The sequence below is a fragment of the Enhydra lutris genome, unplaced genomic scaffold (assembly GCF_002288905.1).
Source record: "Enhydra lutris kenyoni isolate GAN:26980312 unplaced genomic scaffold, ASM228890v2 scaffoldscaffold9, whole genome shotgun sequence".
NCBI classification, from domain to species: Eukaryota; Metazoa; Chordata; class Mammalia; order Carnivora; family Mustelidae; genus Enhydra; species Enhydra lutris.
In genome coordinates, this window is record NW_019154093.1 from 33,168,581 (window position 1) to 33,184,016 (window position 15,436).

Genomic DNA, 15,436 nt, shown 5'->3' on the forward strand with positions numbered 1-15,436 from the left:
TGTGAGAATGAACCTGTATAACACCTGAAACAGCTGAGCCGTGGGAAGCGCTACTGATTCAAGCAGTTTCACTCACTCATTCGACAAGTATTGTGCCATTTCCACTCTTACTTACGTTGCATTCCCAAGGTCAGTTCCCTGATGTGATAAAACTTCCCTTGAAACAGGATTCATACATAAGCACACGAACAGCCCCAAATGACCATTTTCAGCAAGCCCCAGGCACACCTGTGTTCAACCACAGAGCCCAAGCCCTTGGAGCCCGCCTGGCTAGACCGCCTTCCTACCGCCCCCTACAGGGTATTCTGGTTCCTGATGGAGCCCACCATGGACCTCAGAACGTACTTACCAAGTAACTGAGGGCGCTGGCTAGCTGTTTGGCAACTTTGAACTTCCATGGTGTAGTGAGGACATCGCTTTTCCGATGCATGAAGAGATCAAGGGGCCCCCCTTCCACAAACTCCTCCACCATGATATCTACAAGCACAAGAGTAGCCACATCTGGAACCTTCTGTACATCTGGGACAGTATTTCCCTCATCCTCTGAGGAGAGCTCACTTTAGTGGCTGGTAATCGGCTTGGGAGGATGGCAACGCCTTGTGAGGTGCAAAGCCCAGAGTGCTTCCCCCCGGCCGAGCGCCTTCCACTCTCTCCATTTGCTCACCCCACTCTCCCGGGTCCAGAACAGCGTGTAGCCGGAGCTGGAGACAAGTAACGTCCAAGTAATAAGTAAAAAACAAACAGGACTTCATTCTGTGCCCACTATTGAGCACGAGACCTGCTCAGTACCTCAAGTTCCTCGACTGCAAGAAGAGGCAAAAAGCCCAAGCCACGTGAAGGCAGCATTGTCCCCGAATCGTCATCACCACACCCACTCACCCCAGCCAAGCCGAGCTCCCCTCCCAAAGCGAATACACTTACTCTCCACATCTCGGACACAGACACCATAGAGGTACACGATGTGTTTGTGGGAGACCTGCCTCATCATGCTGGCTGCTTCAAAGAAGGCCTGTGGGAGAAGACCACAAGAGAATGTCAAAGGTCAGACTCCACAGCTCTGGTGCCAAAGGAGCGCTGCTGAGAAGAAAGTCAGGGGGACCCAGAACACTCACTACTGCGTCATCCCAGGTCCTGAAACTGTTCCCCTGGCCTTGACTGCCCACGGGCATTGCCAAGCCTCTACCTAGGGCCCAGTCTGGCTGGGATATGGAATCTATTTAGAAAACCTAACAGGATACAGAGCCAGGCTGGTGGCAGAAGCTGGGTGACAATTTCCCCACTGGATACTCATTATCGACCACCTTCTCTTCCTTTAAACTTTGGGAAATAACAACATTTGGAACTGCAGCAGAATAAGTGAAAAACCAGATCTCTGTTGAAACTTGGCTTCATCACTCTCTAATAGTGTGTGGGATCTTGGGTAAGTCCTTTTACTCCCCTAGGCTTTAATTTTCTAGGCCACATAGTGATAGCCCTGGACTACATTAGGGACTTCGAGAAGATTCAGCTAGAGTCCTGGGGCTCCACAGAATCACCACAAGGACCTCTACGGGGTGAGAGTGAGAGGGGGACAGGCTGCTCAACGCACTTCACCTTCAATCCTCCCTCACTTACTTTACATGCCTGCTTCATCTAAGACTGTATTTGATGAAAGGAATTCAGACTAAATGACAAGTTTGACAACCACGAGACCAAAACAAAGGCAAAGGTTCTTCCTTGTTCACTGTGCCCCACTGGCTCCAGAACTGGGGTTAGAGAGGGGACAGGGTTCTGAGGAAGACACTTGCCAGAGAAATGTCCCTGTGGCTGGGGTCTAAGACTTTGAGGATCACTTTTATTCTCTTCTCTTCGGAAGTCCCTTCGTCATCCTTGTAATCCACCAGGGTGCCGGAGTAGATGTGTGTCCGTGTGCCTCTCCCGAGATGCTCACCCTGGAGGAGGAAGCAGGAGGTTGGGGTGACTTCGCTCTAGGGTTCAGTGACACCCGAGTCTGGCACTGAGGCCTTCATGGGAACCCGCCACACCAGAAATAACAGAAACGGGGGCAAGGGGGGGGGCAGAAACAGTGGGGCAAGGACAAAAGAGCCTGCACAGCCACAGCCTCTCGGGGCCTCGTCTGGTCAGGCCTCCAAAAGACACATAAAGCTACTTAGCTGAATGCAAATGGGACCCTTCCTGGGCCCCAGGAGACAGTTAATTCCCAAACAGTTCCTTGCCTTCTACCTTCTGAAACAAGCTGTGGCTAAACCGTAATCCTGACCGATCGCAGAACTTTCAGCAGCCCACCCGGGGCCTCCAAAGCAATGCAGAGAGGACCCCACAGGGCTCTACTACAGGCTGGGGCACAAAGAGAAGGGCTTGTTAGTGGTGGTTCGACTGCTCGCTGGCTATCGAACTCAGAGATGTGCTTTCTGTAAAGAGGGGTAACCATGGCACCCACTTCCCAGGACTGTTCTAGAACCAAGTGAAGAGGTAGGAGTAAAGGCTCCTCGGTGCAGAGCCCGGCACATCATGGGTAGAAACCATCTGCTGGGCTGATGTGTTCTGTTTGCTTGCCCTCCAGACCAGGGACTCGTTCATCTTCCATGCATCCATCCAGCGCGTGTGTATATACGTGCCTGCATGCTGAGCTTTCAAATCTGTGGCGTGTTTATATGTGGGTCTGCCGGAGAGACCCCACGGTGGGGAAGGGGTGTGAAGACCGAGGCAGAGACCAGAAGGGCGGGCCCTCAGCTTCCTCACATACGAAACGGGATAACACCACCAAATAAATGGTATGAGTCCTAAATGAAAGCATCTCACATAATCATCTGTCTCTAAGGACCCTTCCAGTTCAAGCTTTAATAATTCTGATTTAAACATTCTTAATATTGGGAAATCCAAATGCAATTCATTAAACTCAGGCATTCTCAAGCCACTAAGGTTAATCTCATGAAATCTGTAAGTTGAGGTGCCCAGGACCTTCTCCGTAAATGCAGAAAATGGATTCTCTTGAAATCAGCCCTGCCCCCTACAGGAATGTATACAATTGCTAATCGGGTATATTAATTTGCACAAATGCCACCATTTGTCATCTGTCACAGCCGAGTGGCGATGCATCTGCCCTGTCTCCCACATCCTGGCAAAGTCCTGCGACTATTCATTAAAGCAGCAGCTGTCACGAAACGATTCATCAAGGTTATGGGAAGTTGTGTTCCCAGAACATCCCGTAAAAGCCATATGCTTTCAGAATAATTACTCTTCCCCAGAAGGGCTGCTTATTCCAGTGGCCAAGTCATGGAAGCAGGCTTCCACAGCAACCCACAGAGGCCCGGGCACATTCTCCAACAGCCTCCTTCTGAGCCACTCCCTCCACCTTCACCAGGCACCTGCCGTCCATGCCCCAGAACCCTGCTTCGATGCCTTTTCCCCAAGGAGCCATCTGTCCTCCCAAGGCGAGGCAGCATGGTCCTCTCTGATAGTCCCACATCCTGTACTATTTCCCTACTTAGGACTTAGGTCTCAGTAATGGTATCTACTGAAAAGGCAAGAGCCGGCTCCCCCTCCAGGCCGTGGGCCCTCCAAGGGTGGCAACCACAGCTGGCATGTGCAAGGGCTCAGTCACTGTGGGCTTGGCAAGTGCTGGGGGCACAGCAGATGGCTGGGACCTGCCCAGGGGCTTGAGGGCAAGGAAAGAAGGAAGGGCCCAAGGACAGTGCCGAGTTTAGACAGAAAAAAGCCCAGGGTACTGCTGCCCTGGTGATTTTAATCTCTGGCCACAGCTCTGACCCTATGAGAGGGACAGAAAACAATAAAAACTGGCCTTCAGTGAAGAATGTATCCAAAGGGAAGTGGGAGGGGCGGTTGGAGCGGTGGGCTTCTACTTCCTGAAAACCCTACTCAACAATTTTAGGGATTAACTTAAAAAAGTAAACTAGGAAACCAACCTAATGCCAGGTACCTTCCACCACACTCCCTAACAGATGTGAGCCCACAATTGGCTCTCCAACACCTGCCAAGTTGCGATCTCTCCAAAGCAGTCAACAGTTCCTTCCCTCCACAGCTGCTGGCATGTCGTCTCCTTAGCCTCCCTGGTGTGTGGCTCTGTGTACAGGGACTGGGATGGGGGCATGGAACAGAAAGTGGGCTTTGCCCTGGGCCTCACACCACTAGCCAAGGCCCAAGAGCAGCTACCAGGGAAGCTGGGCCTGCCTACGGCTACAGACTCTGGGCAAAAGGCCTCCCAAGCTGGAGCACAGGTCCAAGGGATCTATTTCTCAAGACAGGTCTCCTGCAGGCTGCCACTGCGCCTCACCAGCTCCCTTACTGCGCTCTGTATGCCCCAGCTTTGCTCCCTCTGGAAGCATCATCAGAAAGCCCAGGCACTGAACTTGAGTAGTGCTCTGTCACACAACATGTGGTAGGTTAGCATAGGTCATCGGTGCAGACTCCCCCCCAGACACCCGATTCGTGCTGCAGTGTCAGCATCCCCACCCAGTTCTCCAACTCCTATGCACAACAGAAGGTCCCATAGCCCTAGATAACCCCACAAAGCCTGACGCATCCATTTCCCTTCAAAGAGAAAGTATCCCTGGGGAGCACCGGCAAGGCTGGTGGAGTGGCAGGGCGGTGGCTGAACAGCTCTAACTATGAAAGGAAAGCTCCTTATTTATTCTCTGATAGGATTTCCCGAAACCCCGACTTCACTCCCCCAAATGCTCAGACTAGTTGCTGTGAAGAGGCAGGCCCGAGGTGGACCCAGGAACCTTAGCAAAGACTCACTTGCACGATATCTTTCTTGAGGATTCGGTCAAAACTCAGCTGGCTCATGGGGTAGACAGGCTGCCACTCCTGGGCTTTCTTCGTAGCCACCAGCAGATTGGAGATCTCTGTGGAAGAGAATGAAGAAGTCTGAGCAGGGTCACAAGGGTTCAAGATCCGTCAGGCAACTGCCTGCCAAACCATGGTGCTCACCAAACACATATCTGTGCATGTGTTAGTTCAGTCATTCAGTAAATGTTTATTAAGTACTTGATTTAGGCCCCCAAGAGCTTGCAGGCTAATAACAGAACCTAAACTAATCAAATAATCCACCCATCAAAAGGAAAGCTCCAATTGGTGCAGCTCCTCTCCAAGCCAGACCCAGGTGCTTGAGGGCTGACACAGCAGGATCTGTTCGGATAGCAGATCTTAGGGAAGGTCTGCCTACAGAAGTGACATTTTATTTTTTTAACAAATTATTCTCTCTTTTTTAAAGATTTTATTTATTTATTTGACAGACAGAGATCACAAGTAGGCAGAGTGTCAGGCAGAGAGAGAGGAGGAAGCAGGCTCCCCATTGAGCAGAGAGCCCGATGCAGGGCTTGATCCCAGGACCCTGAGACCATGACCCCAGCTGAAGGCAGAGGCTTTAATCCACTGAGCCACCAAGGCATCCCCAGAAGTGACATTTTAGAATCAGAGATGAGATACTCCCCACCGGCAGAGACAGTGTCTATCTTATTTCCTGCTCTACCTCCACACCTTGGTATGTGGTAGGTACTCAGGAAGTTTCTGTTCACCGTGTAAGAATAATCAGGATATGACCTGAAGGACGAGAGCTGGGTAGGGAGGAAGCAGCAGTCTGCTGGGTCTAGGGGGTGATGGCAACCAAGGCAGGAGGGTAAAACAACACTGATCTTATGCAAAAGAACAGGACAGATAATCCAGAGAGAAGGTCGTGCCTGAACCTCTCTCTCTGGGCTCCCAGCAGGGCCTGACTCCAGGGAGGCGCTAACTCAATGAATAGGTTATGAGCAGACCAGCGCCCCAACTCTACGGATTCAAATGGCAAACCGAACACTTTACAAAATCTGCCAGGCCACTAGGAGCACAGGTGGCTCGTGGAATTTACTTACAATCCACAGAAGGTGCCTTCCCACCACGGAGCTACTTCAAGCTACGTCACTGTGGGGGTTGAGAGAGCCCCCTTCCAGACTCAGACTGCAGTGAGAGGATTCTGGAACCCTAGAAGAACCTGAGCTGCGGAGGACCAGGTGCCCGCAGTCAGCCGAGTAACTCGGACACGGTCTCTCAAATCCTTACTTCCGTGCAGGCCCAGGCTTATTCTTGTTTTTTGTCAGCTCACATTTTCTGATTGCTTCCTCTTGGCCAGCCACTGCCCTGAGAGCTTTCTTCACAGTAATTCCTTTGTCCTTATGACAATTCTATGAGGTACACGGTATTTTTACCCTTCTTTTTAAAAAAAAATTTTTTTAAAGATTTTATTTATTTGACAGACAGAGATCACAAGTAGGCAGAGAGGCAGGCAGAGAGAGAGAGGAAGGCAGGCTCCCCGCTGAGCAGAGAGCCAGATGCGGGGCTCAATCCTAGGACCCTGAGATCATGACCTGAGCTGAAGGCAGAGGCTTAACCCACTGAGCCACCCAGGTGCCCCTTTACCCTTCTTTTTATTCTATAGGTCAGAAAACAGAGGTTCAGTGAGATTAAACAGCCTGCTGGAGGCCAGGCGGTTAATAAGCCCTGAAGGCTCACACTTCAGTCACAGATGGCTCCAGGCTTGTACTTCCTATGGCCCTAGTGTGGGGTACAAATCTGGGAGCCAGACACTGGGTTCAGGCACAAGCTCCCCTTATTACCATATCCTGGGTACCCTTTCTCTAGTGTGATCTCCTCCATTCTGTTATCCTGACTCCACTCTGGAACCTGGATAAAATCAGATTCAAACAGGCAACTCAGGACTGCCCTGATGGAGAAAAGACCAAGAAAGGGCCACCTAAATGGTATCCCCAACAAAGGGTTGGGGCAGTGGAGGTGTTTTGAAAATCAGAGAGGAGGAAGAAAACGGGCACCATTTATGGGCCGATGATTAGTACGGTAGCTTCAGGAAGCATGGCACTGAAGTCAACTGTATGAGTTGGGGGAGATGTTAAACCTGCTTTCTCACTAGAAAAATGGGAGACATAGCCATGCCCCTCAGCAGGCTGCTGTGAGGGATAAACAAGACAATGTACACAGAGGGCTTACTTCAGTGCCTGGTGTACAGGGAGTGCTCCAAAACTGGCAGCCATTGTGGTTAAGACCAGTATTACATCTCGGCCAGCACCACCATCCTGTACCAGCTTTGGCAAGTTAGAAGTTTACAGTGTCAGAGCCAAAGGTGCAGAAATCATGCCCCTGGCCCCACTCCAGGATGAGGGAGTGCGAAGGTCAGTGATGACTGGGCCAGTGAGTTCTGCTGGCTGGCTATCCCCTTCTTCACTTGATCTTAGCCAAAAGGCTGAGAAGCGACTGGCTAGCCCCTTCTTGCCACGGTCACCCTCAGACATGGAGAGGGGCAGTGGGACTGGACAACACACAGAAATGTGGGCTTGCTTTACTGTCACATCCACTTGAGTGGCCACCTGCTTTTCCTTTATTCCATGAGAAGTTTCTCAGTTGCATTTTCAAGTGAGACACCCGGGTCAGAGTTGGACCATCAGAACCTTGCAGTTAAGAGGGCAGAAGCACTGAGGAACCAAAAATGACCTTCTCCTTAATTTTCATGTTTTTACCACTCCTCTAATTTGCGGGTGCAGAGTCAAGACAAAGGGCTTCTGACAGCCCACAGAAGCAGGCCTCATACACAGGGCTCATTCCTCCTCTCCCCACCGCCAGGCCCTTCCCTTCTCCAGGTCAAGAGAACTAGCTCTCACCCCAGAGCCTTGGCTGATGGCTGCCCCTGCACCTTTGCGGAGCATGATGGGATGTACGGGAAAGATCACCAGAGCTGGAGTCAGAAGACTTGAGTTCACTTCCCCAGTCATCCTCTACCTACCTACGCAAATATAATGGGGATTATAACACACTCTGGCTTGTTCTGAAGATTAAATGACTCTGAACATGAAAGACCCTCAAATAGGGCCTGGAAGCATAGGAGCCCTCGTCATCACCATCGCTACTTGTTGCTACTATTATCACTGAACATCTCTGAGACTCCATTTCCACATTTCTATAATAGCTACAAAGAGCCACTGTCAGATGGAATAAAAGCAAATATGCATGAAAAGCTCCTGAGATTAGCAGGCACCCACAATACGGTGGTTACTGCTATAATCCTTCACCTGACAGGCATCAGTAAACGTGACTCCGTCTTAAGAGTCCATACTGATGGGCACCTGGGTGGCTCAGTGGGTTAAAGCCTCTGCCTTCGGCTCAGGTCATGATCCCAGGGTCCTGGGATTGAGCCCCACATCGGGCTCTCTGCTCAGCAGGGAGCCTGCTTCCCTTCCTCTCTCTCTCTGCCTGCCTCCCTGCCTGCTTGTGATCTCTGTCAAATAAATAAAATCTTAAAAAAAAAAAAAAGAGTCCATACTGATCCCGTCTTAAGAGTTCATACTCAAGTGGGAGAGACAGACACTAAGCACATTCGGTGTGGAGTTCTAGGAGCCTCATGAGAAGCCATGAGAGGTGTTCAGTCTGTTCCTGTGCTTCTCCAGTACTGTTACCAGATCCCAGATCTGGACCAGTAGGGTGGCATCGACACCAGTGACCTCCCCAGCTAATTCCAGCAAAGTAATCATGCTCCTGTCTCCCATCTGCCACCAGCCCTCGCTACCTGTGGCCGCAGCTCTCCATCTCCTCAACCTTACCCAAAGATCACGCATCCCATGGAAAGTAAAGACTGCTCCTAATATCTGTTAGGAGAGATCATGTGAGTAAATAGGGTCCTTGGGCTTTAAGGTTCTACCTCACCCTGAGGTCTCAGGGCTAAGGGGCAGACATGTTTTTACCCTTTCAGAACATCTTCAAGCATGAAAACAAAGGCTGCAGTTACCCCCAGAGCTGGCAGGAAACCCTATCTGATCAACAAGAACATAAGTCCTTCCTCTTTCACCGAATGCGGTGGCAGCCCCTTGCTGGGAGGCCAAAAAGTGATTCAAACATCAAGAACCCAGGCCCCTTTTTGTCCTGGTGTTGCTTCCTCTGCCCACCCCTGACATCAAGGTTCACAAATTCCCTTAAGAGAACCAGAGGCGTCTCTGCCAAAGAGACTCCTGAGAGCATCTCCCACCACACTTCCCAGGGCATCAGAATGCCGGTGCTACCCACCCTTTCTCTGAGGCCTGACCTCCTCTCAGGGAAGGATCTGACCCATGCAGGCAGCACCCTGCAGTAAGGGATGTCAAAAAAACACTTGAGGTAGACTGGTACTCAAACCCTTTTGGCCCTGACCCTCAGCGAGACCCACTCCACTTCTCCAGGACTCAGTTTTCTCATCTGTTAAGATGCAGCATTTGACCAGGTGTTCTCTGTCCTTCCAGTTCTCACATTCTAGGTGATGAATCTGCCTCCAGGACATCGGTGACACTATCCACGGGGCTTCAAAAACAAGAGCCGGGTTCCTCACCCTCCTGTCCATTTCACAACCTGACCCTCCCGTGGCTTGGCACTGTAACTCCCCGGCATGGCACCCAAGGCCTCCTTCTGACCCAAATCTTCCTCCCCCAACCTCACCTGCCCCTTCTAACTTCACCAGACACATTAGCCCTTCAGCCCCTGCTTCTCTGCAGCCCCTGCTGTGGCCTGCCATGTTGCCCCTGCACACGCTCAGCAGGAAATGCCCTCAACTAACAGGCAAGCCCCACGCTCACTGTCCAAGAACCACCTCCTCCGGGTAGTGTTCCATGCCACAGCTCGGATGTTTGACCGTCCCCATCCAAGGTGACGCAGTGGCCTCGGTTCCCTGGGGCATTTTCTGCATGCGACTGGAAACCCTCGGAGAGCAGAGACTGGGTGGCAGGCATTTCTGATGCTTTGCATTCACCATAGTTCTTGGCCCACAGAAGATGTGCCAGGAATGCTTCCCAGATAATAAAGGACTCACAGGGGAACTCTCAAGACATTTTATCTTAAAGAGGAAAGTGGTAAGCTTCTGCTTACTAATCCAAATGTGGCTCTTCCTGAAGCCTGAGCTGCTAAGAAGAGGTGTGTAGGTTTTATTCTACAGAAAACGTAGACACTTGAGGGCTGGGATTGGAAGTGGGGATGCACTTGCAACAAGATGAAGTGAAAGATACCTAGAAACTGGGGGGGAGGGGCCACTTTCTTCCAACCAACCAGCCTCTCTGGGTTACCAGTCTTGGAGCATTGCCACAGGGTGGGGGAACCCTGAAGGGACAGGGCCCGGCTCTGGCCCAGGGAGACTGACCTCGGGGCTTGGGCTGGCAGCAGCGCTTCAGCACGAAGCTGATGTTGTCCGTGCGCAGGATCTGCTTCTTGAGGTGGCTCATCAGGTCCCCCAGGCTGGGGAAGCTGCGGTCCGAGCCGTGCAGGCTATAGCGGCCCTTCTGCACTTCGATCTGAAAGTTCTTGAACTGCTTCTGGCCTCCCAGCACCTGCCCATCAGGAAAATGACCAGAAACGGAGTGTTTTAAACAGGTCAAGCAAATGTACCATGGGCATGTCATCTGTTAACAACAGGAGAAGCTGGATAAAAGACAGCTAAAACTCTGTACGATCTCTGAACCCTTTCTATAAATCTGTAATTATTCAAAAGTAAAATGTATTCTAAACGAGTAATCGAACAAAGAAATAAGTCAACCCAGAAGACACTGACTGAAGGGAGTTAACATTAGGGAGAAAGCATAACTGAGCAGGGACTTCTATAACAGCATCACCTCATCTTAAATCTGTAAGAGGAAGTCCACTGAAAAACCAAAGTCATGGGACTGCTATGATTACACGACAGAGTAAAAAACTTAGTACTTTGTAAAGACTGGCAAACATTATTATGCATGAAATAATAATTACTATAACAATATTTATCTGGGCAGTCTCTCAAACTGAGCCCTGCCAGGCGTCTATTTGAGGAGAACCACCCTGGGAGGTGGCAGTCCGTGATCCGGTCTATTTTCAGGACTCTGTGGCACCACAGACTGAAGTATAAGCAGAGGTTTTCCTTCACAGGTGCTTTTTGTACAGAGAAAAATATTTCAGTAATGAAGGATGAGGGTCAGAAAAATCTACTTATGGTATAGAACAGGACAAGATATTTAAGATCCTAAGGCCTTGGTTTATTCATCTGTTTATTCATCTGTACAATTCATCTGTACAATGCGCATAATACCACCTATCTCACAGGGTCAGTGTAAGGTTTAAATAAGGGCAGGCAGATAAAAGTGCTCAGCACAGCGTCTGGTGAGCTACCTTGAACAGCAAGAGTAACCACAGCTATGATCCTGTTTCCCCAGGTGATCTGACCTCAGGCAGACCATGCCTCTGAGTCACCGACATTCCTGGTACAGCATAAGCTACTCCCCCTCAGAAGGCGGCTGGGCTGTCTCGTGCGCCCATCCATGTTCAAAACATTAAACTTCCTCAAAGACTGATGAAAGCAGAAGACAGGCATGCTGCCCAGCAGCAAACCTGACAAGTTCTGACCCGCTGCGTCCGTACCCAACGGGAGACCTTGCTGTGCAGGAACACCCCCAGGCAGGCAGTGGCACCTAGACACTGCCCAGGACACGTGGCAGCACTGGGTTCCTTCAGCCATTTCCTCTTCCCAATCCTGACAGAGTCTAGCCCCCAGGGGCTCCCCAGTACTTTTCCTTCCACCGTCTGAAGTCTATGGCATGCTCCTGTGCTGACTTCCACCTTGTAGCTCCCCGCTCCCTATCCCCCTGCTGCCCCAGTTCTCCCAGCTCACACTAACCAGTCAACACTAGTGTATTTATCTGGACTAATTCTGTAAAACTCAGGGTCTTTTAAAATATTCCACTTCCTGTATTTAAAAAAACTGCATGAATGACAAAGGCTGTACTACGGTCTAGTGAGGTAAGGTCAATAATTTTGGCTTTTATCTTTGTTTTTGGGATATCATTCACACCATTCCTGGATTCTAGCTACACTAGAGTCACTAAACAGAGTCATTTCCACTTGTCAAACACAGGACAGCGAGTCATCTGTTAAAATGTCTGACTCAGTAGACACTCGTCAGTAGACACTGGTCTACTGAGTCAGTGCCACAAATCAGACATGGCTCTGGGTCTCTGATTTTGTCACTAAGTGTAAAATCAACCACTTGCAATAAGTGCATTAAACTTAATAAAAGTTTGGTGTGAAATGGTTTTCTGGCCACGCTCTACCTTCCAGAGCCACCATGGATCACTGCCATGAGTCCCTTGAGAGAAGAAAGGGCCATGAGGAAGAAACATTTGGGGTCTGGCTGCTTGGAAGTCTCCTTTTGAAGAGTGGGGTTGTCCCGGTCAGAACTGCCAAGGATTTTCTCAGAAACCCAGGCTTTTCTAACCCCACATCCCAGTGTGGTCCTCTCCAGAGGAGCCCCTGGGCCTGCTGCACCAAATACCCTGTGGCGATATGACTTGGCCAGACTGACCAAGACTTTTCCCGACTGACCTCAGATTTCTCAAAGCAGGTGACCGTCATGAGGATATTGTCAAAGTCAGTACAGCTCCACCTCAGCACATACATCCCCTCCTCGCTTCCTTCTTGCCGCAACTTATTGATGGCATATTCCGTGCTAGAAGGAGAGAAAGGGAAAGGGAGAAAGGGCTCATAGCAGATAACCCCACAGGATTTCCACATCTCTCATCTGGCTCGAGGACTACAGACCCATCATGTTACCTGTCCTGGGTCCCGAAGTCCTGTTGAGCAGACACGTGCGGCAGGCCGAGATGCCAAGGAGCCTCAAGGCCCATCAAGTCTCCAAGGTCTAGAAGAGCACTGGCCTCCCGCCCAGGGCACTGAGCCCGACTTTGTCCCTCACATCCCCGCACATGCGGTCTCCAGCTTGCGCAGGAGATGTCTCCACAGAGGTGATGCACGGCTGCCCATCATACAGCGCCCGCCACAGAATGGGGTCCCTCCCCCGCCATCCCTAGGCTGCCCAACTAGAACATGAGCCCCGGGAGAGCATGAATTTGGGGTTATTCTGTTCACTGCTGTATCCACAGTAACCAGAGCACACGTGGCTCACAGTAGCTTCTCAGTGAATAAGTAATTGAATAATTAACACAGAATAAAAGAACAAAGAGTCAGAAAGATATGAATAGAGAATATGCCTGTCTACACTCCTTTGTAACCCCAGGATCAACCAGTGCTGACACACAGAAAGCAGTGAACAATCACTAAATAAATCTACAAGTGAAGGCACCAAGTAGCCCGTGAGTGGTGCTCACTGTCGGTGAAAGAGGACTGACATGGTCAACACGTGTATGAAAGGCAGAGACCAACCGCTCCGTGACCTGGAACGTCATGCCTTTGCACATGGTGACCCCTCATCTGGGAGGCCCTTTTCCCCCTTCAAGGCCTGCCAAGTTCCATTGATTCTTCTAAGTTTAATCTGCTCTGAATGCTGCCTACTCAGAGGAGGCAGCTGAGTTTCAGCCTCCCACAGAACACAAAGTGTTCACCTCTTCGGCAAATGCTTGTGGAGGGCCTGTAGTATGTGTCAGGGCCTGCCATTGATACTGAGGAAAAGCAGCGAGCAAAAGCACATAGTGCCTCTGCCTCCATGTAGCTCGTACTCTGGGAAGCGAGGCTAGGCAGGTGAGAAACAAACGGGCACGGAAATAAAGCAAGTCAGGAGGTAAGAAATGCCTCTGAAGAAAACTACAGCACAGTGAAGGCGCCAGGAAGTGTGGTGTGGTAGAGGAAGAGGTGTTGTTACTTCACCGAAGGTAGCTGGGGAAGACTCCACTGATAAGGCGCTATCTGGGTGACATCTGAAGGAAGTGGTGGCTGTATACATTCCAGAGGAAGAGCATTCTAGGCCAAGGGAAGAGCCAGGGCCAGGGCCCTGAAGCCTAACTGTGGCTGGGATAGTCGAGGGAGGTGTTTTATTACAATGTTTGGCAGCCTGCTCTACCTTTCTCTGTGTGTCTATCTGCCCACAAGTCTGTGAGCCTCCTAAAACTAGGGATCCCCCACCAATGAACTCGCTGTCCACAAGTAACCAGCAGAGGGAAGAGGTGGGAACCTATCATGAGGAAAGCAGCTGAAGAGATGCTTCCCCAGACTTATTTCGGTTTGGGAAGAGAGACTCAGAAGAAATACAGCAGCTGCTCTCCTCTAAAGAACAGTCCTTTGTGAAGGAAGTACACTGAATCCCCGCTGCTTCAAATGGCAGAAGTCAAGTGGCAAGGAAGAAATGAGGGAGGCAAATTTCCAACTCCCTAGCAGAGACACGTATGTGTGTAACCATCAGAGCTATAGTCTCTGGCTGCCTCATGCAGTACTCAGTGCCCCATCACTGGAGGGATCTGTGTAAGGGCTACTAGGTCTGAGATGCAAGTGAGACAAGAGGTCCACCAAAGCCCCTTGCAGCTCTACGGCTTGGTCACCCCACTGTTCCCACCATTTATCTGGCACTTTAAGACAAGCTCACGCAGGATGCCATTGCTCACTACAGTGCAACTGGGATCTGTGTCCTATCTGTGTGTCTGGCACAGCATGGGGTTAGGAAGTGTAGCATCTTTTAGTCAGCTGTAGAGAAGTGAGGGGGTTAAACTATGAGGAGACCCCAAGGGGGAAGAAGAAAGGGTCTATGGCGCGAACCAAGGTAAGAGATGACAGGAAGGCCTGAGCAATGGACAGCAGGGATGGAAAAGACGGCACCAAGTCAGTCCTCAACACGTTCAACCAGCCCCCACCTAAACAACTGATGACTCCTCTATCTGAGGAGGCCACATGCCCCATTACTAAAATGTGGTTCTTTTCCACCAGTGGCAACTGAAAAGGTGCCAGAACCAACCAGATTGGACCGTGACAACCATTCTGTATGTTGTGGACGATCAATGGGGGAGCCACATCGGTGCAGAGGTAATGATGGGCATCTGCTGTGAGCCGGAAGTAGCCATCTATCAGGGACACAAAGGACAAGGCCTCTTCATGGGACGAGAGCTTCAGTTCCTGGTGAGAGAGAAGACACGGCCATGGTTACATCACGTGCCTACCACTTGAGGCAGCTGATTTTATGAGGAGGTCCACACCGAGAAGATATTTAAAACACAATGCAGCACACATGACCCAAAGTAACCATACCCCTTGCATTAATACAGGATTTTGACTGGTTAGCATACGTTCTTGTCTATTTTCTCCAAACTATCAGATGAGGTATGGCGTGTCTGTGTGGGAGGAAGGTGGAATGGGCAGCTGTGGCAGGCAGGAGACCTATGGAGAGGCTGCCAACCGGGTCCAGAGGGAGGAGCAAGCCTGCATCAGGGGTACAGTGGTATAAAAGTGGAGTTAAAAAGAAGTGGAGGAAGTAGGAGCAGAGGGTGTGCAAGTGGTACCCTAGTCTTAGCAAGAAGCAATGACTGACTCAGTAGCATCAGTCCCATTTTACAGAAAAGGAAACAGGCACTGGGGCTTCCTCTCATACAGAGTTGGTCTAGAAAGTGAAACGCCCAGATTTTAATCCAGGAATGGTCCCAGACAATGATGAGGTTGCTAGATT

The 15,436-nt window shown here is 50.5% G+C and overlaps 1 protein-coding gene across 1 annotated transcript in view; it reads right to left on the reverse strand.

Annotated features, from left to right (window-relative positions):
• LOC111142881 (Janus kinase 1) overlaps positions 1 to 15,436 on the reverse strand; it is a 125,120-nt gene that overhangs the window by 10,532 nt on the left and 99,152 nt on the right. Inside the window, exons 9-15 of the mRNA XM_022496274.1 lie at positions 14,732 to 14,889; positions 12,376 to 12,499; positions 10,169 to 10,355; positions 4,762 to 4,868; positions 1,788 to 1,931; positions 922 to 1,009; positions 350 to 477 (exon numbers count right to left, since the gene is read on the reverse strand). Of these exons, the coding sequence (XP_022351982.1) occupies positions 350 to 477; positions 922 to 1,009; positions 1,788 to 1,931; positions 4,762 to 4,868; positions 10,169 to 10,355; positions 12,376 to 12,499; positions 14,732 to 14,889 (936 nt within the window). The remainder of the gene's footprint in view (positions 1 to 349; positions 478 to 921; positions 1,010 to 1,787; positions 1,932 to 4,761; positions 4,869 to 10,168; positions 10,356 to 12,375; positions 12,500 to 14,731; positions 14,890 to 15,436) is intronic.